The 24262-nt window shown below is 46.4% G+C and overlaps 1 protein-coding gene across 2 annotated transcripts in view; it reads right to left on the reverse strand.

The window, feature by feature from the left end:
* Nucleotides 1–6062, reverse strand: part of ltbp3 (latent transforming growth factor beta binding protein 3) — a 53809-nt gene extending 47747 nt beyond the window's left edge. The window contains exon 1 of one of the 2 annotated variants that reach the window (XM_062965437.1): nt 5596–6062. In XM_062965437.1, the coding sequence (XP_062821507.1) occupies nt 5596–5896 (301 nt within the window). In that variant the 5' untranslated portion in view covers nt 5897–6062. The remainder of the gene's footprint in view (nt 1–5595) is intronic. The other variant, XM_062965436.1, reaches the window with a different exon arrangement.
* Between the last annotated feature and the right edge of the window lie 18200 nt (nt 6063–24262).

Here is a 24262-nt window from a genome sequence, read left to right on the forward strand (position 1 = left end):
CATGACTCAGAAGGCAGCTGCAGCAGCCGTCGCGACATCCCGTAAAATCCCACAAAACGCAGCAGGTATAAACATGCGCCTCCCGGAAAAAAAGTTTGCCAATCCAAAAGGCCTCGGAGACAACGTCTGGTGTTTGAATAATTTGGCAGCAATGTCAACGCAAGGAGATGGAAAGAGAAAAAATGAGCTCTCTATCACTCTCTATTATTATTATCAGTATTAATAATAATAATAATAATGATAATCCATTGACCATATCCTCAGCTGCTGTAAGAAAATCGCACAGACAGACTACAAACAGAGGCACAACTATGTGGCCCAAATGATTCATTGGAACCTATGCCTCAAGTCCCACCTCCCAGCAGCAAAGAACTGGTGGGATCACAAACCTGCAAAAGTCTTGGAAAATGAGCAGCAAAGATACGGTGGGACTTCTGAATCCAGACTGAGAAAGTTCTGGAACACAACACACCAGACATCACAGTTGTGGAAAAGGAAAAGGTTTGGATCATTGATGTCGCCATCCCAGGTGACAGTCGCATTGACGAAAAACAACAGGAAAAACTCAGCCGCTCTCAGGACCTCAAGATTGAACTTCAAAGACTCTGGCAGAAACCAGTGCAGGTGGTCCCGGTGGTGATGGGCACACTGGGTGCCGTGCCAAAAGATCTCAGCCGGCATTTGGAAACAATAGACATTGACAAAGTCACCATCTGCCAACTGCAAAAGGCCACCCTACTGGGATCTGCACACATCATCCGAAAATACATCACACAGTCCTAGACACTTGGGAAGTGTTCGACTTGTGGTTTTGCGAAACGAAACCCAGCATATCTATCTTGTTTGCTGTGTCATACAACGTTGTTGTGTTGATAATAATAATAATAATAATAATAATGCAGCTGCATCCCGGAGTCAGCCAAGATGTTATTGTTAGATGTCTTTCTGCCTTAGGTTTTGTTTTTGGGATCCTAGGCCCAGTTGGCAACTTCACTCCTCTTTTTCTCTCGCTCCTCCTGCTTATTCTTTCCTTCTGTTGCTTTTTGGCCGGCGGGCGGAAAACCTTACCTCATGTCCCGGCCGGTCTCCTGGGCCCTCTCTCCACAAAGCCTTCTCCGCCAAGCCAAAAAGCAGAAAGAAAGAAAGAAAGAAAGAAAATGCAAGGAAGAAAGGCCTCTCCAGCCAATGGATTCCAGAGGTGGAACTTTGCCCAAAAAGCGGAGCCGAGGAGGGGCCTCTGGGAACGTGCAGAGTGCCAGGAAGGGGCACCCTTTCCTCCCCATCCCATAATAATCCATCCCCATCCCTTCCTTTTGCATCCGAGCTTTTGCTTTCCCGGTGCCAAAAAGTCGAGATCATTCCCAACTTGGAAAACTTTGGAAAGTCATGGTTAGAAAGCCATTTGTTGTTGTTGTTTTGCAGAGGAAGAACCCACAATTGAGTTTATTTATTTATTTATAAATAAATAAATAAAATACACAATTGAGTTAGTTACATATAAATAAATAAATAAAATACACAATTGAGTTAGTTACATATAAATAAATAAATAAAATACACAATTGAGTTAGTTACATGAAAAGTTCCATGTACATACGCACACACAGCTGTGCCTATATTTATATGTATTTATATATACATTATTATTATTATTATTATTATTATCAACACAACGACGTTGTATGGCACAGCAAACAAGATAGATATGCTGGATTTCGTTTCGCAAAACCACAAGTCGAACACTTCCCAAGTGTCTAGGACTGTGTGATGTATTTTCGGATGATGTGTGCAGATCCCAGTCGGGTGGCCTTTTGCAGTTGGCAGATGGTGATTTTGTCAATGTCTATTGTTTCCAAATGCCGGCTGAGATCTTTTGGCACGGCACCCAGTGTGCCCATCACCACCGGGACCACCTGCACTGGTTTCTGCCAGAGTCTTTGAAGTTCAATCTTGAGGTCCTGAGAGCGGCTGAGTTTTTCCTGTTGTTTTTCATCTATGCGACTGTCACCTGGGATGGCAACATCAATGATCCAAACCTTGTTCTTTTCTACAACTGTGATGTCTGGTGTGTCGTGTTCCAGAACTTTGTCAGTCTGGATCCGGAAGTCCCACAGTCTCTTTGCGTGCTCATTTTCCAATACTTTGGCAGGTTTGTGATCCCACCAGTTCTTTGCTGCTGGGAGGTGGTACTTGAGGCATAAGTTCCAATGAATCATTTGGGCCACATAGTTGTGCCTCTGTTTGTAGTCTGTCTGTGCGATTTTCTTACAGCAGCTGAGGATAGGATCAATGGTTTCGTCGGTTTCCTTGCACAGTCTGCATTTTGGGTCATCAGCTTATTATTATTATTATTATTATTATTATTATAGATTAACCCAGTTTCATCCCACTTTAAGGTTCGGATGCTGAGGGAACGAGAGAAGGAAGGAATGAGAAAGGAAGGAGAGAAGGAAGGAAGAGAGGGAGTGAGGAAGAGAGGGGAAAGAAGGAAGGAAGGAAGGAGGAAGAAGGAAATAGAGGGAGAGAGGGATGAAAGGAAGGGAAGGGAAGGAAGGAAAAAAGGAAGGGAAGAGAAGGAATGAGAAATATTTTCAGCACCAGAAGAAAAGAAGGAAGGAAGGAAGGAAGGAAGGATGGAAGGAAGGAAAAAGGGAAGGAAGGAAAAAAGGAAGGGAAGAGAGGGAACTAGAACTAGAGATTCCTACAGCACCAGAAGGAAGGAAGGAAGGAAGGAAGGAAGGAAGGAAGGAAGGAAGGAAGGAAGGAAGGAAGGAAGGAAGGAAGGAAGGAAGGAAGGAAAAAAAGGAAGGGAAAAAAGAAGGGAAGAGAAGGAATGAGAAATATTTCCAGCACCAGAAGGAAGGAAGAAAGGAAGGAAGGAAAGAAGGAAGGTAAATGCAAGGAAGGGAAAGGAGGGAAAGAAGGAAGGAAGGAAGGAAGGAAGGAAGGAAGGAAGGAAGGAAGGAAAAAAGGAAAAAAAGAAGTGAAGAGAAGGAATGAGATATTCTTTCACCACAGGAAGGAAGGAAGGAAGGGAACTAGAGATTCCTTCAGCACCAGAAGGAAGGAAGGAAGGAAGTAAGGAAGGAAGGAAGGAAGGAAGGAAGGAAGGGAGAAAGGAAGGATGGAAAGAAGGAAGGAAGGAAAACGCAAGGAAGGGAAAGGAGGGAAAGAAGGACGAAAGGAAAGAAGGAAGGGAGAAAGGAAGGAAGGAGGGAAGGAAGGAAAGAACTAAGGAAGGAAGGAAGGAAAACACAAGGAAGGGAAAGAAGGAAGAAAGGAAAGAAGGAAGGGAGAAAAGAAGGAAGGAAGGAAAACACAAGGAAGGGAAAGGAGGGAAAGAAGGAAGGGAATGGAGGGGGAGAAGGAAGGAAGGAGGGAAGGAAGGAAAAAAGGAAGGAAGGAAGGAAGGAAGGAAGGAAGGAAGGAAGGAAGGAAGGAAGGGAGGAAGGGAGGGAACTAGAGATTCCTTCAGCACCAGGAGGAAAGAAGGAAGGAAGGAAGGAAGGAAGGAAGGAAGGAAGGAAGGAAGGAAGGAAGGAAGAAAAAAAGGAAGGGAAAAAAATGAGATTCTTCCAGCACCAGAAGGAAAGAAGGAAAGAATGAAGGAAGGAAGGAAGGAAGGAAGGAAGGACGGACGGACGGAAGGAAGGACGGATGGACGGACAGAAGGAAGGAAGGAAGGAAGGAAGGAAGGAAGGAAGGAAGGAAGGAAGGAAGGAAGGAAGGAGAGATTCCTCCAGCATCAGAAGAACCAGAAATGAAAGGAAAAGAAGAAAGAGAAGGAAGGAAGGAAGGACAAAAAGAAAGAAAGAAAGAAAGTGATGGAAAGGAGGAAAAAGGAGGAAAGGGAAGGAAGAAAGAGAAGGAAGGAAGGAAAGAGAAGGAACTCGAGATCCCTCCAGCATCAGAAGAAATCGCATTGGGTCGCTGTGAGTTTTCCGGGCTGTGTGGCCATGTTCCAGAAGCATTCTCTCCTGACGTTCCGCTCACATCTATGGCAGGCACCCTCAGAGGTTGTGAGGTCTGTTGGAAGCTCACTCACTCAGTCCTTCACTCACTCAAAAAATAACAACAACAATGGTTAAGAGGGCCTCACTCACTCTCTTACTCACTCGCTCACTCACTCAAAAAACAACAGCAACAGCAACAATGGTCAAGAGGTCCTCACTCACTGACTCCCTCACTCACATGCACACTTACTCCTTCACTCGTTCACTCAAACAACAACAGTAACAACAATGGTCAAGAGGTCCTCACTCGCTCCCTCACTCACTTGCTCACTCACTCGCTCGCTCACTGACTCCTTCACTTGTTCACTCACTCAAACAACAACAGCAACAATAATGGTCAAGAGGTCCTCACTCGCTCCCTCACTCACTTGCTCACTCACTGACTCCTTCACTCATTCACTCACTCAAACAACAACAACAACAGCAACAACAATGGTCAAGAGGTCCTCACTCACTGACTCCCTCACTCGCTCACTCACTCACTCACTCAAACAACAACAACAACAGCAACAACAATGGTCAAGAGGTCCTCACTCACTGACTCCCTCACTCACTTGCTCACTCACTCAAACAACAACAGCAGCAACAACAACAATGGTCAAGAAGTCCTCACTCGCTCCCTCACTCACTTGCTCACTCACTGACTCCTTCACTCATTCACTCACTCAAACAACAACAACAGCAACAACAATGGTCAAGAGGTCCTCACTCACTGACTCCCTCACTCACTTGCTCACTCACTCCTTTACTCGTTCACTCACTCAAACAACAACAGCAACAACAATGGTCAAGAGGTCCTCACTCACTGACTCCCTCACTTGCTCACTCACTCAAACAACAACAGCAGCAGCAACAACAATGGTCAAGAGGTCCTCACTCACTGACTCCCTCACTCGCTCACTCACTCACTCACTCAAACAACAATAACAACAGCAACAACAATGGTCAAGAGGTCCTCACTCACTGACGCCCTCACTCACTTGCTCACTCACTCAAACAACAACAGCAGCAGCAACAACAATGGTCAAGAGGTCCTCACTCGCTCCCTCACTCACTTGCTCACTCACTCGCTTGCTCACTGACTCCTTCACTCGTTCACTCACTCAAACAACAACAACAGCAACAACAATGGTGAAGAAGTCCTCACTCACTGACTCCCTCACTCACTTGCTCACTGGCTCCTTCACTCGTTCACTCACTCAAACAACAACAACAGCAACAACAATGGTCAAGAGGTCCTCACTCACTGACTCCCTCACTCACTTGCTCACTCACTCCTTTACTCGTTCACTCACTCAAACAACAACAGCAACAACAATGGTCAAGAGGTCCTCACTCACTGACTCCCTCACTCACTCGCTCAGTCACTCACTCACTCACTCAAACAACAACAGCAACAGCAACAACAATGGTCAAGAGGTCCTCACTCACTGACTCCCTCACTCACTCGCTCAGTCACTCACTCACTCAAACAACAACAGCAACAGCAACAACAATGGTCAAGAGGTGCTCACTCACTGACTGCCTCACTCACTCGCTCGCTCACTCACTCGCTCGCTCACTGTCGGGCTCCCTCACTCACCCACGCGGAACCCGGACCCGGTGAGGGTGTCCATGGAGTGTCCGTTCTCGCCGATGAGGGTCATGTTGCTGCCGGGCTTGCAGCTGTCGCGACAGTGGCCCTTCTGGCAGGTCCGCTTGCAGATGAGCGGCGCGAAGACCACCTTGAAGCGCTCCAGCGCCGAGGAAGAGGAAGAGGAAGCGGAAGAGGAAGCGGAAGAGGAAGAAGAAGCCGCGTTGGGAGGAGGCAGCGCCGCCCGGGATGGCGTGGCCCGCAAGAGCAGCAGCGAAGCCCCCCAGAAGGGCAGGAGCCAGGGGGGCATCTTGGCATCCCGAAGAAAGAGAAGAAGAAGAAGAAGGAGGAAGGGAAGGAAAGGAGGAGAGCTTGCACTCCCCGGTGGCTCACTCACTCACTCACTCGCTCACTCGCCCGACTTCGGCCGGGAAAGGAATCCGGAGGGAGGGAAGGAGAGAAAGGAAGGAAGGAGGAGAGGCGGTCCTGGCTGGGAAGGGGGGGAGGGAAGAAGGCAGGGAGGGAGGAGAGAAAGAGAGAGAGAGAGAGAGAAAAGAGAGGGGGAGGAGAGGCCGGCAGGAGGCGCCAAGGGGGAAGGGAAAGAAGGAAGGAAGGAAAGAAAGAAGAGAAAAGAAGGAAGGAAGGAAGGAAGGAAGGAAGGAAGGAAGGAAGGAAGGAAGGAAGGAAGGAAGGAAGGAAGGAAGGAAGGAAGGAGAGAGAGAAGGGAGGAGGGAAAGAAGGAAGGAAGAAGGGAGGGAGGGAAAGAAGGAAGGAAGGAAAGAAAGAAGAGAAAAGAAGGAAGAGAAGGAAGGAAGGAAGGAAGGAAAGGAAGGAAGGAAGGAAGGAAGGAAGGAAGGAAGGAGAGAGAGAAGGGAGGAGGGAAAGAAGGAAGGAAGAAGGGAGGGAGGGAAAGAAGGAAGGAAGGAAAGAAAGAAGAGAAAAGAAGGAAGAGAAGGAAGGAAGGAAGGAAGGAAAGGAAGGAAGGAAGGAAGGAAGGAAGGAGAGAGAGAAGGGAGGAGGGAAAGAAGGAAGGAAGAAGGGAGGGAGGGAAAAGAAGGAAGGGAAGAAAGGAAGGAAGGAGAGAAGGAAAAAAAGAAAGGAAGGAAGGAGGGAAGGAGGAAGGAAGGAAGGAAGGAGAGAAGGGAGGAGGGAAAGAAGGAAGGAAGAAAGGATGGATGGATGGAAGGAAGGAAGGAGGGAAGGAAGGAAGGAAAGAAGGAAGAAAGGAAGGAAGGAGAGAAGGAAAAAAAGAAAGGAAGGAAGGAGGGAAGGAGGAAGGAAGGAAGGAAGGAAGGAAGGAAGGAAGGAGAGAAGGGAGGAGGGAAGGAAAGAAGGAAGAAAGGAAGGAAGGAAGGAGAGAGAGAAGGGAGGAGGGAAAGAAGGAAGGAAGAAGGGAGGGAGGGAAAGAAGGAAGGAAGAAAGGAAGGAAGGAAGGAGAGAAGGGAGGAGGGAAGGAAAGAAGGAAGAAAGGAAGGAAGGAGAGAAGGAAAAAAAGAAAGGAAGGAAGGAGGGAAGGAGGAAGGAAGGAAGGAAGGAGAGAAGGGAGGAGGGAAAGAAGGAAGGAAGAAAGGATGGATGGATGGAAGGAAGGAAGGAGGGAAGGAAGGAAGGAAAGAAGGAAGAAAGGAAGGAAGGAGAGAAGGAAAAAAAGAAAGGAAGGAAGGAGGGAAGGAGGAAGGAAGGAAGGAAGGAAGGAAGGAAGGAAGGAGAGAAGGGAGGAGGGAAAGAAGGAAGGAAGAAAGGATGGATGGATGGAAGGAAGGAAGGAGGGAAGGAAGGAAGGAAAGAAGGAAGAAAGGAAGGAAGGAGAGAAGGAAAAAAAGAAAGGAAGGAAGGAGAGAAAGAGGGAGGGAAGGAAGGAAGGAAGGAGGAAGGAAGGAGGGAAGGAAGGAAGGAAAGAAGGAAGAAAGGAAGGAAGGAGAGAAGGAAAAAAAGAAAGGAAGGAAGGAGAGATAGAGGGAGGGAAGGAAGGAAGGAAGGAGGAAGGAAGGAGGGAGGGAAGGAAGGAAGGAAGGAAAAAAGAAAGGAAGGAAGGAAGGAAGAGAAAGAAGGGAGGGAGGGAAAGAAGGAAGGAAAGGATGGATGGAAGGAAGGAAGGAAAAAAGAAAGGAAGAGAAAGAAAGAAGAGAAAGAAGTAAGGAGAGAAATAGGGAAGGAAGGAAGGAAGAGAAAGAAGGGAGGGAGGGAAAGAAGGAAGGAAGAAAGGATGGACGGATGGAAGGAAGGAAAAAGAAAGGAAGGAAGGAAGGAAGAGAAAGAAGGGAAGGAAGAAAGGATGGATGGATGGAAGAAAGGAAGGAAGGATGGAAGGAAGGGAAAGAAGGAAGGAAGGAAGGAAGAGAGAGAAGGGAGGGAGGAAGGAAAGAAGGATGGATGGATGGAAGAAAGGAAGGAAGGAAGGAAGGAAGGAAGGAAGGAAGGAAGGAAGGAAGGAAGGAAGGAAAGAAGGAAGGAGGGAAGGAAAGAAGGAAGGAGGGAAGGAAGAGAATGAAGGAAGGAAGGAAGGAAAGAGGGAAGGAAGGAAGGATGGATGGAAGGAAGGAAGAGAAAGAAGGAAGGAAGGAAGAAAGGATGGATGGAAGGAAGGAAGGAAGGAAGGAAGGAAGGAGAGAAGGAAGAAAGGAGGGAGGGAGGATGGAAGAAAGGAAGGAAGGAAGGGAAAAAGGAAGAAAGGAAGGAGAAAAGGAGGGAAGGAAAGGGGAGGAATGAGAGAGAAAGGAAAGAGAAGAAAGGGAGAGAGGGAAAAGTGCAAAGAAAGAAAAGGAAGGGAGGAAAGTGAAAAAAAAAGGTAAGAGGGAGGAATGAGAGAAAAAGTAAGGGAAGGAAAATTGGAAGGAGGAAGGAAAGTGGGAAGAAAAGATAAGAGGGAGGAATGAGAGAGAAAGAAAAGAAAGGAAAGAAAGAAAAGGAAAGAAGGAAAGAAGAAAAGGTAAGAGGGAAGAATGAGAGAGAAAGAAGGAAGGAAGGAAAGAAAGAAAGGAAGGAAAGAAGAAAAGGTAAGAGGGAGGAATGAGAGAAAAAGAAAAGAAAGGGAGGAAGGAAGGAAGACTATAGGTAGTCAAAACCTGTTGTGAATCAGGGGTCTAACTCATCTTTTATGAAGAAACAAGAAAGTAAACAAGAAAGTTTACTCATACTGTGAGTGCAACAGTTTGATTGTCATTTGTAACCATTTATCTGAAATTTATATTCATTTATTGTACATAATACAATGTTTCATGATATCGAACACATTGTGATTATTCATATATTGAATATGTTGTTATTAGTGGACACTTGTTAGTTCAAGCCCTTGGGAACCCCCCTTTTTTCCCCTCTTAAAGATATATAAACCCCACTTGCCTTGTTTCCAACAGACTTCACAACCTCTGAGGGTGCCTGCCACAGATGTGGGCGAAACGTCAGGAGAGAGTGCTTCTGGAACATGGCCAGACAGCTTGGAAAATTCGCAGCCACTTGCCTAGTTTCCAGCAGACCTCACAACCTCTGAGGATATTGCCTACCATAGATGTGGGCGAAACGTCAGGAGAGAGTGCTTCTGGAACATGGCGAGACAGCCTGGAAAATTCGCAGCCACTTGCCTAGTTTCCAGCAGACCTCACAACCTCTGAGGATATTGCCTACCATAGATGTGGGCGAAACGTCAGGAGAGAGTGCTTCTGGAACATGGCCAGACAGCTTGGAAAATTCGCAGCCACTTGCCTAGTTTCCAGCAGACCTCACAACCTCTGAGGATATTGCCTACCATAGATGTGGGCGAAACGTCAGGAGAGAGTGCTTCTGGAACATGGCGAGACAGCCTGGAAAATTCGCAGCCACTTGCCTAGTTTCCAGCAGACCTCACAACCTCTGAGGATATTGCCTACCATAGATGTGGGCGAAACGTCAGGAGAGAGTGCTTCTGGAACATGGCGAGACAGCCTGGAAAATTCGCAGCCACTTGCCTAGTTTCCAGCAGACCTCACAACCTCTGAGGATATTGCCTACCATAGATGTGGGCGAAACGTCAGGAGAGAGTGCTTCTGGAACATGGCAAGACGGCCCGGAAAATTCGCAGCCACTTGCCTAGTTTCCAGCAGACCTCACAACCTCTGAGGATATTGCCTACCATAGATGTGGGCGAAACGTCAGGAGAGAGTGCTTCTGGAACATGGCAAGACAGCCCGGAAAACTCGCAGCAACTTGCCATAGCTTGGAAGCATAGGGAAAAAGAAGCACAACCTGCCTTTGGGAGGAGAGCCAGAAACATAGTGTAATACGGACTTGGGCCGTGCTTCTCCTGGAAGGGTTTGCAAACATTGCGTTCCAAAGGCGAGCATTTTATAAATAAACACACTCAGACTCTCCGGCTGCGAGCCAGCAAGAAAGCTTGGGACAAATCCCAGGATTGATCATTTTTTGGGGGTGGATTTGTGAACTCACTTGTGGCACTATAGTCGAGCTTTTCCATGAAAATCTCAACCAATTTAACATTGTGGCAGCCACAACAACAACAACATTTCCAGAATATAACAACTGCTTTCAAAGAAAGGACTACATACCGTATATACTCGAGTATAAGCTGAGTTTTTCAGCCCTTTTTTAGGACTGAAAAAGCCCCCCTCGGCTTAGACTCGGGTGAGGGTCCTGGTTGGCTTATATTAGGGTCAGTTTATACGCAAGAATATATGGTACATTTATTATTATTATTATTATTATTATTATTATTATTATTATTATTGACACAATGACATTGTATGACACAGCAAACAAGATATTATTATTAATTATATTAATTATATTATTAATTATTATTATATTAATTATTGTATATTATATTAATTATTATATTATATAGATTATATATTATATTAATTATTATATTAATTATATTAATTATATTATTAATTATTTTTATTATCATTTATTATTTTTCTCTATTATTATTGGTATTATTACATTTATTATCTTACTCTATTTATTATTATTTCATTATGACACAGCAAACAAGATAGACATGCTGGACTTCGTATCCCAAAATCACAAGTCGAACACTTCCCAAGTGTCTAGGACTGTGTGATTTATTGTTATTATTGTTATTATTATTATTATTATTATTATTATTATTATTATTATTATTATTATTATTATTATTATTATTATGACACACCAAGTAAGATAGATATGCTGGATTTCGTATCACAAAACCACAAGTCGAACACTTCCCAAGTGTCTAGGACTGTGTGATGATGTGTGCAGATCCCAGTCGGGTGGCCTTTTGCAGTTGGCAGATCGTGATTTTGTCAATGTCTACTGTTTCCAAATGCCGGCTGAGATCTTTTGGCACGGCACCCAGTGTGCCCATCACCACCGGGACCACCTGTACTGGTTTCTGCCAGAGTCTTTGAAGTTCAATCTTGAGGTCCTGAGAGCGGCTGAGTTTTTCCTGTTGTTTTTCGTCAATGCGACTGTCACCTGGGATGGCGACATCAATGATCCAAACCTTTTTCTTTTCCACAACTGTGATATCTGGTGTGTTGTGTTCCAGAACTTTGTCAGTCTGGATTCGGAAGTCCCACAGTATCTTTGCGTGCTCATTTTCCAAGACTTTTGCAGGTTTGTGATCCCACCAGTTCTTTGCTGCTGGGAGGTGGTACTTGAGGCATAAGTTCCAATGAATCATTTGGGCCACATAGTTGTGCCTCTGTTTGTAGTCTGTCTGTGCAATTTTCTTACAGAAGCTGAGAATATGATCCATGGTTTCGTCGGTTTCCTTGCACAGTCTGCATTTTGGGTCATCAGCTGATTTTTCGATCTTGGCCTGAATTGCCTTTGTCCTGATGGCTTGCTCCTGGGCTGCAAGGATCAGGCCTTCTGTCTCCTTCTTCAGGGTCCCATTCGTGAGCCAGAGCCAGGTCTTCTCCTTATCAGCTTTCCCTTCAATTTTGTCAAGGAACTTTCCATGCAATGTTTTGTTGTGCCAGCTGTCAGCTCTAGTTTGTAGTGCGGTTTTCTTGTACTGGTTTTTTGTCTGCTGTGTTTTGAGGAGTTTCTGATTTTTGACTTCAATCAAAGCAGGTTAGTTATTGTTTTACTCTATTTATTATCATTATTACATGCTGCATGCGTTGCTCAAGCCATCATCCCAGCATAAGGACAGGGATGCTCACACCATCCTTATGCCGGGAGGAGAGCGAGACATGCAGTGGCTGAGAGCACTCCATGGCAAGCTTCCCAGTCATTCCCAGTTGCTTACTGGGACTTACTGGGAGACCTTTTTTTGTCTCCTCCTTGCTGTTTGTGCCAAAGCGCAGGCCCGATCGCCATCTCTCTCCACCCAGGGGAAACCTTTACCTTTACCTTCCCCTCATCCTTTGTTGACTCCATGTTGCTGAGCTTGGCTGTGTGAGAAGACCGAGGCAAAGAAGGTATTAAGTAGCCCTGCCTTTTCCCTGTCCCCTGCCAACATTTCTCCATCTTCTCCTCCTCACAGAGGTCCTGTCGCCTCCTTGTTCTTCTCTTCTTCCTTTCCACCTTCTCCTCCTCCATCTTCCATGGCAAGCTTCCCAGTCATTCCCAGTTGCTTACTGGGACTTCAGAGTTGCTTACTGGGAGACCTTTTTGAGGACGGCTTTCTTTGTGTGAGAAGACCGAGGCAAAGAAGGCATTAAGTAGTCCTTCCTTTTCCCTGTCCCCTGCCAGCATTTCCCCTTCTTCTCCCCCTCCCAGAGGTCCTGTTGCCTCCTCGCTCTTCTCTTCTTCCTTTCCACCTTCTCCTCCTTCATCTTCCATGGCAAGCTTCCCAGTCATTCCCAGTTGCTTACTGGGACTTCAGAGTTGCTTACTGGGAGACCTTTTTGAGGACGGCTTTCTTTGTGTGAGAAGACCGAGGCAAAGAAGGCATTGAGTAGTCCTGCTTTTCCCTGTCCCCTGCCAGTTGCTTACTGGGACTTCAGAGTTGCTTACTGGGAGACCTTTTTGAGGACGGCTTTCTTTGTGTGAGAAGACCGAGGCAAAGAAGGCATTGAGTAGTCCTGCTTTTCCCTGTCCCCTGCCAGTTGCTTACTGGGACTTCAGAGTTGCTTACTGGGAGACCTTTTTGAGGACGGCTTTCTTTGTGTGAGAAGACCGAGGCAAAGAAGGCATTGAGTAGTCCTGCTTTTCCCTGTCCCCTGCCAGTTGCTTACTGGGACTTCAGAGTTGCTTACTGGGAGACCTTTTTGAGGACGGCTTTCTTTGTGTGAGAAGACCGAGGCAAAGAAGGCATTGAGTAGTCCTGCTTTTCCCTGTCCCCTGCCAGCTGCTTACTGGGACTTCAGAGTTGCTTACTGGGAGACCTTTTTGAGGACGGCTTTCTTTGTGTGAGAAGACCGAGGCAAAGAAGGCATTGAGTAGTCCTGCTTTTCCCTGTCCCCTGCCAGTTGCTTACTGGGACTTCAGAGTTGCTTACTGGGAGACCTTTTTGAGGACGGCTTTCTTTGTGTGAGAAGACCGAGGCAAAGAAGGCATTGAGTAGTCCTGCTTTTCCCTGTCCCCTGCCAGTTGCTTACTGGGACTTCAGAGTTGCTTACTGGGAGACCTTTTTGAGGACGGCTTTCTTTGTGTGAGAAGACCGAGGCAAAGAAGGCATTGAGTAGTCCTGCTTTTCCCTGTCCCCTGCCAGTTGCTTACTGGGACTTACTGGGAGACCTTTTTTGTCTCCTCCTTGCTCTTTGTGCCAAAGCGCAGGCCCGATTGCCATCTCTCTCCATCCAAGGGGTTAATGGCAGACAGCGCAGCCGAAGACCCCCGCCTTTCCCCCCTTTCTTTCTCCCCATTGTCTGGCATCTGCAGCTTTATGGAGATGGGGGTCAGGGGGGTCAGGCCAGGCGCGTGTCTGGGCTTTTCAGGCCCACTCCCCACTCCATGTGCCAGGAGGCCTCCCCCCAGGGAGGAGCAAGGGGGCCAGGCGGGGAAGAATAGGGGGTCTGCCCCATGTGTATTCGCACAAACCCGGGACCAACTGCCCTTCTTCTCCGGCACAATGGAGACGGGATCAACGAACCTCCAGGCAGGCGCAATTGGCCCATGATAGGCACACACATCCTCTCTGCATTGAGATATATACATACATGCACACCTATGTGTGTATATTTATCTATATGGATTATTTTCTTTAAAAACACAAGATTGAAGCCTTTGCTAGTAATAATAATAATAATAATAATAATAATAATAATAATAATAATAATCATCTGCACGCATCATCCGAAAATACATCACACAGTCCTAGACACTTGGGAAGTGTTCGACTTGTGATTTTGTGATATGAAATCCAGCACGTCTATCTTGTTTGCTGTGTCATAATACAATAATAATAATAATAATAATAATATTCTAACATTATTATTATTACACATCCTCTCTGCCAGGATACATATATACACACACACTTGAATATCATTGAATAGCCTTGCAGCTTCAAAGCCTGGCTGCTTCATACCTAGGGGTCCCATTGTTACCCAACCTGAATACCATTGAATAGCTTTGCAGCTTCAAAGTCTGGCTGCTTCATACCTAGGGGACTCCATCGTTGGCCAACTTGAATACCATTGAATAGCCTTGCAGCTTCAAAGCCTGGCTGCTTAATACCTAGGGGAGTCCACTGTTGGCCAATTTAAATACCATTGAATAGCCTTGCAGCTTCAAAGCCTGGCTGCTTCATACCTAGGGGTCCCATTGTTACCCAACCTGAATACCATTGAATAGCCTTACAGCTTCAAAGTCTGGCTGCTTCATACCTAGGGGACTCCATTGTTGGCCAACTTGAATACCATTGAAAAGCCTTGCAGCTTCAAAGCCTGGCTGCTTAATACCTAGGGGAGTCCACTGTTGGCCAATTTAAATACCATTGAATAGCCTTGCTGTTTAGGGGTGACTGACCATGGTATATGGGAGTTGTAGTTTGCCCTTATACAGAGAGCCCTGAACCCAGCCGACACATGGCCTTTTCAAATCATCCGGCCATCACCACGTCCCCTAGCTAGTATATAATAAAATAGTAATATAATAATACTAATATATAAATATAAGGTGCATAATTAGGACCGCGTTAACAACAAAACCACTGGGCCAAAGCACACCAAATGTGGCCACAATGCTCATCCCTTTCCAAGGCCCAGCAAAGGGTTAACTCCGTCCCCATTGAGGCATGCATTCGGCCTCCCTGGGGCATCGGCCTGCCTTTGTGCCGGGCTGCTGGCGTGTGCCACCCCTTGCCCCCAATCTGCATAATGGCAAGGCCCACACGCCTGCCGGCTCGGGCCTGGAGCTTCCATCTGCCGCCGGGCCCCACGGGACCCCCAGCCACGCAGCCAGCCTTGCGCCCATTGGTTGCCCCAGACCAGCCATCTGCAGCCTTTGGGCCACACAATGGGCGAGCCGGCCTTTATATGGGAGGGCAGTTGCCGTCCGGGCTCAGAGAGGGCCAGCTGGTTTCAGGCGGAAAGAGTTTGGACGTGGGGACGGTTCCGGCACGTTCGGCGGCAAGCCTTTGGAGACTGCACGTTGTTTCGGTGCCAACGAGAAGCGTGCCACCGCCGGTGCCAAGGAAGCAAGCCTCTACGCAACTTCGAGAAGGAGAAAAGCGATTGCACGTTTGGAGAAGAGTGATCGAAGTTTGCCGACAAGAAGCGTGCCATTGTCGGTGCCAAAGAGAAACGTCCACGCAACTTCGAGAAGGAGAAAAGCGATTGTACATTCGGAGGTGAGACTGTTGTTGAAAGTTGCTCCAGTGCCAACGAGAAGCGTGTCATCGTCGGTGCCAAAGAGCAACCTCCACGCAACTTCGAGAAGGAGAAAAGCAATTGTATGTTCGGAGAAGAGTGATCGAAATTTGCCGACAAGAAGCGTGCCATTGTCGGTGCCAAAGAGAAGCCTCCACGCAACTCCGAGCAGGAGAAAAGCAGTTGTATGTTTGGACGTGAGACTGTTATTGAAAGTTGCTCTGGTGCCAACGAGAAGCGTGCCATTGTCGGTGCCAAAGAGAAGTCTCCACACAACTTCGAGCAGGAGAAAAGCGATTGTACTTTCGGACGTGACACTGCGGTTGAAAGTTGGAGGTGAGACTGTGGCTGAAAGTTGGTCCGGTGCCAACAAGAAGCTTGCCATCGTCGGTGCCAAAGAGAAACCTCCGCGCAACTTCGAGCAGGAGAAAAGTGACTCCACGTTTGGAGGTAAGCCTTGGGAGAAAAGTGATCGAAAGTTGCTGACAAGAAGTGTGCCACAGGACGTGAGACTGCGATTGAAAGTTGTTCTGGTGCCAACAAGAAGCGTGCCATCCTCAGTGCCAACGAGAAGTGAGCCATCGTGGTGCCAAAGGGAAACCTCCGCACAACTTCGAGCAGGAGAAAAGCGATCGTACGTTTCGATGTGAGACTGCGGTTGAAAGTTGCTCCGGTGACAACGAGAAACGTGCCATCCTTGGTGCCAACAAGAAGTGTGCCATAGTGGTGCCAAAGCAAAACCTCCGCGCAACTTCGAGCCGGAGAAAAGCGATCGTACGTTCGGACGTGAGACTGTGGTTGAAAGTTGCTCCGGTGCCAACGAGAAGCGTGCCATCGCCGGTGCCAAAGAGAAACCTCTGCGCAACTTTGAGCAGGAGAAAAGTGACTCCACGTTCAGAGAAGAGTGATCAAAAGTTGCCGACAAGAAGTGTGCCAAAGAGAAGCCTCCACACAACTTCGAGAAAGAGAAAAGCGATCATACGTTCGGACGTGAGACTGCGGTGGAAAGTTGCTTCGGTGTTGACAAGAAGCGTGCCATCGTCGGTGCCAAAGAGAAGCCTTTGAGAAAAGAGAAAATCGATTGCCTGGAAAATGCCGCGTGGTTTCCTGGTCAAGAGGACGCGCCGAGAAGGTCCCGTCTCTTACCGAATCAGAACACCTCCGGAGGAAATGCTCCCCATTGTAGCATCCCTACCTCCAACCTATAGGAAGCTGCCCAAGCTTGGAGGCATCCCAGAGACTCAGGTGCCCGTCCAGAGTCCCTTGAGTGCCATTCCACTGATCGTTTCTTTCGAGCGTGGTGTCCATTCCGCTTCGCCGTCACCGGCCGAATCGGTGCCGACACACGCTTCCCAATCGCCAGTGTTGGGCTCGGCTTGCATGGTTGCCAACGGGTTGCCCAAACGAGCAGCTCCGAAAGAGGTCTCGCCCAACGCCGGGGTCGTTCTGCCGGGGGCCTTTGTGTGCCAGCTGTGCCAAGAGTCCTACCCGGGCCCGCTAGCCCTGGCGCAACACTGCTGCTCCCGCATCGCACGGGTCGAGTATCGCTGCCACGAGTGCAGCAAGGCCTTTAGTTGCCCGGCCAACTTGGCTTCCCACCGGCGTTGGCACAAGCCTCGCGGCGGAGGGCAGGCGGGCGGCACCAAGGAGAACGAGAGCCCCGCTTCCGACGCCGTGCCGCGTCCCGGTGTCGCGGAAGGGAGCTATTGTTGCTCTCATTGTCCTAAGCAGTTCAGACGGCGGGCCTATCTTTGTAAACACTTGGCTTTGCACGCCGGCATGGGGACATCGGTGCTCTCCGAAAGCCAGCGTCTCCGCAACAATCTTGTTTGGCCGAAGAAGCCGTTTTGAAGCAGGAACAAGCTGTATTTAGTCTGAACATTACAGAATGCCGAAAAGGCACCGTTTTTGCCTCCCTTTGTGCAAAGAGTGACACGTACAATGTGTTGTCAAAGGCTTTCGTGGCCGGTGTTTGTTGTGCTCCGTCTCGTCGAACGAAAGGCGAAAAAGCCTTTCCTCGGTTACGAGTCACGGACAAGTCCATCATAACCAGTTAAGGGTGAAAGTGGATAGTGGAGTTGGAGTCACTGGGTTGTTGTATGTTTTCCGGGCTGTATGGCCGTGTTCCGGAAGCATTCTCTCCTGATGTTTTGCCCACATCTATGGCAGGCATCCTCAGGAACTGCATGGAGATAACAACAACAACAACAACAACAATAATAATAATAATAATAATGGGTTGTTGTATGTTTTCCGGGCTGTATGGCCATGTTCCAGAAGCATTCTCTCCTGACGTTTCGCCCACATCTATGGCAGGCATCCTCAGGAACTGCATGGAGATAACAATAATAATTATAATAATAATAATGGATTGTTGTATGTTTTCTGGGCTGTCCGGCCATGTTCCAGAAGCATTCTCTCCTGACGTTTTGCCCACATCTATGGCAGGCATCCTCAGGAACTGCATGGAGATAACAATAATAATAATAATAATAATAATAATAATAATAATAATAATAATGGGTTGTTGTATGTTTTCCGGGCTGTCCGGCCATGTTCCGGAAGCATTCTCTCCTGATGTTTCACCCACATCTATGGCAGGCATCCTCAGGAACTGCATGGAGATAATAATAATAATAATAATAATAATAATAATAATAATAATAATAATAATATCTTGTTTGCTGTGTCATACAACGTCATTGTGTCAATAGTAGTAATAATAATAATAATAATAATAATAATAATAATAATAATAATAATAATAATGGGTTGTTGTATGTTTTCCGGGCTGTCCGGCCATGTTCCGGAAGCATTCTCTCCTGATGTTTCACCCACATCTATGGCAGGCATCCTCAGGAACTGCATGGAGATAACAATAATAATAATAATAATAATAATAATAATAATAATAATAATAATAATAATAATATCTATCTTGTTTGCTGTGTCATACAACGTCGTTGTGTCAATAGTAATAATAATAATAATAATAATAATAATAATAATAATAATAATAATAATAATGGGTTGTTGTATGTTTTCTGGGCTGTCCGGCCATGTTCCGGAAGCATTCTCTCCTGATGTTTCACCCACATCTATGGCAGGCATCCTCAGGAACTGCATGGAGATAACAATAATAATAATAATAATAATAATAATAATAATAATAATAATGGGTTGTTGTATGTTTTCCGGACTGTATGGCCGTGTTCCAGAAGCATTCTCTCCTGACGTTTCGCCCACATCTATGGCAGGCATCCTCAGAGGTTGAAACTCAGCAAGGAAGGTTTATATATATCTATGGGAAGTCGAGGGTGAGGGAAGAACTCTTTGTCAGTTGGAAAGCCAGTGTGAATGTTGCAGTTAATCACCTCGATTAGCATTGAATAGCTTTGTCTCCTGGCTTCTTCCTGCCTGGGGGGCATCCTTTGTTCAGAGTCGTTAGCTGCCCTTGGTTCCCATGTCTGGAACTCCTCTGTTTTCAGAGTGTTGCTTCTTATTTACTGTTCTGATTTTTGAGTTTTTGTAATGCTGGCAGCCAGTTTTTGTTCATTTTCATGGTTTCATGTTGAAGCTGTCCACATGCTTGTGAATTTCAATGGCCAGGAGATACATACAACAACCCAGTGACAGGTACTCCAACTATACTATCCACTTTCACCCTTGACTGGTTATGATGGACTTTAACCAAGGAAAGACTTTTGCGGCCAGTCCGTATGACTTTGGTTTGACGAGACGGAGCACAACGAAAGCACCGTTAGATGGACACAAAGCCTTCCAAATGCCGAAATTCCGCATTCAAGGGCTCCAGACTGTTCTCTTCCAGATTTCCATGAATTTCCAGCTGCTTAAGACGTTGTTTTTTGGGGAGGGAAGTCGAAAGGGGGATATTAATGAGCCTGCGGACAGATGGGACCGGAGCTCGTCGATTTGTCTTGATAGTAAAGGGAATGTTTTTGACGAAATGAAACCAGTTTTGTGTCTTTTTCCGTACATGTGTGTGTTTGGATGCATGTTAGGTGCCTCGTGGCTGGAAATGGGGAGGCGGAATGGAGAAATTATGCTCTTATTTAGCTCTATCATTATCCTTAGTATCCGTAGACATTTCATTCCGGGTCCCGAACGCTTGGTGTGCCCGACAATCAAGGTTTGGGAATATTTTCAATCCATAGGTAAAGGTTTCCCCCCGACATGAAGTCCAATTGTGTCCGACTCTTGGGGGTTGGTGCTCATCTCCATTTCTAAGCCAAAGAGCCGGCATTGTCCATAGACACCTCCAAGGCCATGTGGCTGACATGACTGCATGGAGCGCCATTACCTTCCCGCCACAGCAGTACCTATTGATCCACCCACACTCTGGGGGTTGGTGCTCATCTCCATTTCTAAGCCAAAGAGCCAGCGTTGTCCATAGACACCTCCAAGGTCATGTGGTTATCATGACTGCATGGAGTGCTGTTGCCTTCCCGCCGGAGCAGTACCTATTGATCTACTCACATTATTATTATTATTATTATTATTATTATTAGGTTTTCCCCTGACATTAAGTCCAGTCATGTCCGACTCTGGGGGTTGGTGCTCATCTCCATTTCTAATCCAAAGAGCCGGCGTTGTCCATAGACACCTCCAAGGTCATGTGGCCATCATGACTGCATGGAGTGCTGTTGCCTTCCTACCGGAGCAGTACCTATTGATCTACTCACGTTTATAGCAGTACTCTATTGATCTACTCAGAAGCTGGGGCTAACAGCGGGAGCTCACCCCGCTCCCCAGATTCGCACCGCCGACCTTTCAGTCTTCCAAGTTCATCTACTTGCAGTACCTATTGATCTACTCACATTTGCATGTTTTCGAACTGCTAGGTTGGCAGAAGCTGGGGCTGACAGCAGGAGCTCATCCCGCTCCCCAGATTCGCACCGCTGACCTTTCGGTCTTCCAAGTTCAGCTACTTGCAGCACCTATTGATCTACTCACATTTGCATGTTTTCGAACTTCTAGGTTGGCAAAAGCTGGGGCTAACAGCGGGAGCTCACCCCGCCCCCCGGATTTGAACCACCGATCTTTCGGTCAGCAAGTTCAGCAGCTCGGCGGTTTCAATCCATAGATACACAATTTATAGATACACAGGACCGATTGCATCCCTTTTCCACCCTGTTTGGGACCTAAGCAGAACAAAATATAATACATGTAGTTAAAGTATTAAGAAGTTACCAAACAATTAATTTGGTGGAAAATATTAAAACAACAATGACCACAAATTAAAAAAAATCCCAGCTCTACGTCATATAAGGCCTGTTTCCCTTAGAAAATGATAACAATAATAACTTCTAAACAATAATAATAATAGTAATAGTAATAGTAATAATAATAATAATAATAATAATTGCACAGTCCTAAACATTTGGGAAGCATTCTCTCCAGACGTTTCACCCACATCTATGGCAGGCATCCTCAGGAACTGCATGGAGATAACAATAATAATAACAATAATAATAATAATGGGTTGTTGTATGTTTTCTGGGCTGTATGGCCATGTTCCGGTAGCATTCTCTCCTGACATTTCACCCACATCTATGGCAGGCATCCTCAGGAACTGCATGGAGATAACAATAATAATAATAATGATAATAATAATAATAATAATAATAATAATAATAATAATAATAATTCCCACAGTCCTAGATACTTGGGAAGTGTTTGACTTGTGATTTTGTGATACGAAATCCAGCATATCGATCTTGTTTGCTGTGTCATAATAAAATAATAATAATAATAATGGGTTGTTGTATGTTTTCCGGGCTGTCCGGCCATATTCCGGAAGCATTCTCTCCTGACGTTTCACCCACATCTATGGCAGGCATCCTCAGGAACTGCATGGAGATAATAATAATAATAATAATAATAATAATAATAATTCCCAGTCCTAGATACTTGGGAAGTGTTCGACTTGTGATTTTGTGATACGAAATCCAACATATCGATCTTGTTTGCTGTGTCATAATAAAATAATAATAATAATAATGGGTTGTTGTATGTTTTCCGGGCTGTCCGGCCATATTCCGGAAGCATTCTCTCCTGACGTTTCACCCACATCTATGGCAGGCATCCTCAGGAACTGCATGGAGATAATAATAATAATAATAATAATAATAATAATAATAATAATAATAATAATGGTTTGTTTTATGTTTTCCGGGCTGTCCGGCCATATTCCGGAAGCATTCTCTCCTGAAGTTTCACCCACATCTATGGCAGGCATGCTCCTTGGTTACATGCCACAAATTTAACCCGCTGCGCCAACGAGTGCTCCCATATATGGCATGGCCATACAGCCCGAAAAATTCAAAGCAACCCAGTAATTCTGGCCATGAAATTTTTTCAAACAATATATTAAAACTATTGTGTTTGTGTGTACAAATGCTTATGCATATACTTCTGTGTAAATTCCTGGCTTTGGGAATACAGACCCGAGCTCAAAGGGACCTGTTTGTTGGGAGAACAAATAAAAAAGAAGGGTTCAACCAGAAGTTTAGGTGGGAGAAAACACCGGAGTCCGTTATATGAACCAAACTGAGGATTTCGCCCACCTAATTATACGGCCGGGAAGGAAGAAACAAAACCGCAAAATACAGGTCTCCCGAGGGCATGCCCGGACGGGAACGGAGCCGCTTCCGGACTTTCTTTTTCGTGGAAATAAAACTGCAAGAACGACACAGAGAGCTTGAACTCAGAGCTGGTTCTTAGTACGAGGGTCGAATGAAAAGTAATGCCTCCGCCTTCGTGACTTGGCTTTGGATGGGAATATTTTCATAAATCAAACGCAGAAATAATCCTTTAATTATCACTATTCACTTTTCCACATTGGATACATTTCTGCCAACGATGAACAAGTTTTCTGAAGCCGTCACGGAAGAAGTCGACACTCGGTTTCCGCAACCGGCGTCTCACAGGACCCATCGTGAATGGATCTTCCGAAGCAAGAATGTGACCAACATGGTCTTGTGAAATGCCAGTTATGCTTGAAATTTCTCTCTGAGTGATACGACAATCGTCCTGAATCAATCTGTCAAACTTTTGCTTGTGAAACTCGATGGTTGCTGTCACAGGACGTCCAACTCTTTGTCTGTCACGCAAGTCAGATTTCCCACCTCAACATCTTTAAACTTACTCACCCAACGTTCAATGCTAAGGCTTCTCCGTCTGCGCAGGGTTCCCTACTTCGCACTTTAACAACACAACCGTTCAATGCTAAGGCTTCCCGTCAAATAGAACTGTACAGGGTTCCATACTTCGCACTTTAACAACACAACTGTTCAATGCTAAGGCTTCCCACCAAATGTAAATGCACAGGGTTCCATACTTCGCACTTTAACAACACAACTATTCAATGCTAAGGCTTCCCTCCAAACGGAACTGTAGAGGAGAGTCTCCTGAACAAGCCAGGACCTGCCGCAGACCAGGACTGCCATCTGTTGAGTTACGAAGGCGGAGGCATTACTTTTCATTCAACCCTCGTATCTATCTCTCATTCCCCTTTAACAACACAACCGTTCAATGCTAAGGCTTCCCCGTCTGCACAGGGTTCCATACTTTGCACTTTAACAACACAACCGTTCAATGCTAAGGCTTCTCCGTCTGCACAGGGTTCCATACTTCGCCCTTTAACAACACAACCGTTCAATGCTAAGGCTTCTCCGTCTGCGCAGGGTTCCATACTTCGCTCTTTAACAACACAACCGTTCAATGCTAAGGCTTCTCCGTCTGCGCAGGGTTCCATACTTCGCACTTTAACAACACAACCGTTCAATGCTAAGGCTTCTCCGTCTGCGCAGGGTTCCATACTTCGCCCTTTAACAACACAACCGTTCAATGCTAAGGCTTCTCCGTCTGCGCAGGGTTCCATACTTCGCACTTTAACAACACAACCGTTCAATGCTAAGGCTTCTCCGTCTGCGCAGGGTTCCATACTTCGCCCTTTAACAACACAACCGTTCAATGCTAAGGCTTCTCCGTCTGCGCAGGGTTCCATACTTCGCCCTTTAACAACACAACCGTTCAATGCTAAGGCTTCTCCGTCTGCGCAGGGTTCCATACTTCGCTCTTTAACAACACAACCGTTCAATGCTAAGGCTTCTCCGTCTGCGCAGGGTTCCATACTTCGCCCTTTAACAACACAACCGTTCAATGCTAAGGCTTCTCCGTCTGCGCAGGGTTCCATACTTCGCACTTTAACAACACAACCGTTCAATGCTAAGGCTTCTCCGTCTGCGCAGGGTTCCATACTTCGCCCTTTAACAACACAACCGTTCAATGCTAAGGCTTCCCCGTCTGCGCAGGGTTCCATACTTCGCCCTTTAACAACACAACCGTTCAATGCTAAGGCTTCTCCGTCTGCGCAGGGTTCCATACTTCGCCCTTTAACAACACAACCGTTCAATGCTAAGGCTTCTCCGTCTGCGCAGGGTTCCATACTTGGCACTTTAACAACACAACCGTTCAATGCTAAGGCTTCTCCGTCTGCGCAGGGTTCCATACTTCGCCCTTTAACAACACAACCGTTCAATGCTAAGGCTTCTCCGTCTGCGCAGGGTTCCATACTTCGCCCTTTAACAACACAACCGTTCAATGCTAAGGCTTCTCCGTCTGCGCAGGGTTCCATACTTCGCCCTTTAACAACACAACCGTTCAATGCTAAGGCTTCTCCGTCTGCGCAGGGTTCCATACTTCGCACTTTAACAACACAACCGTTCAATGCTAAGGCTTCCCCGTCTGCGCAGGGTTCCATACTTTGCACTTTAACAACACAACCGTTCAATGCTAAGGCTTCCCCGTCTGCACAGGGTTCCATACTTCGCACTTTAACAACACAACCGTTGAATGCTAAGGCTTCCCCGTCTGCACAGGGTTCCATACTTCGCACTTTAACAACACAA

Source organism: Anolis carolinensis, unplaced genomic scaffold (genome assembly GCF_035594765.1).
Source record: "Anolis carolinensis isolate JA03-04 unplaced genomic scaffold, rAnoCar3.1.pri scaffold_14, whole genome shotgun sequence".
NCBI classification, from domain to species: Eukaryota; Metazoa; Chordata; class Lepidosauria; order Squamata; family Dactyloidae; genus Anolis; species Anolis carolinensis.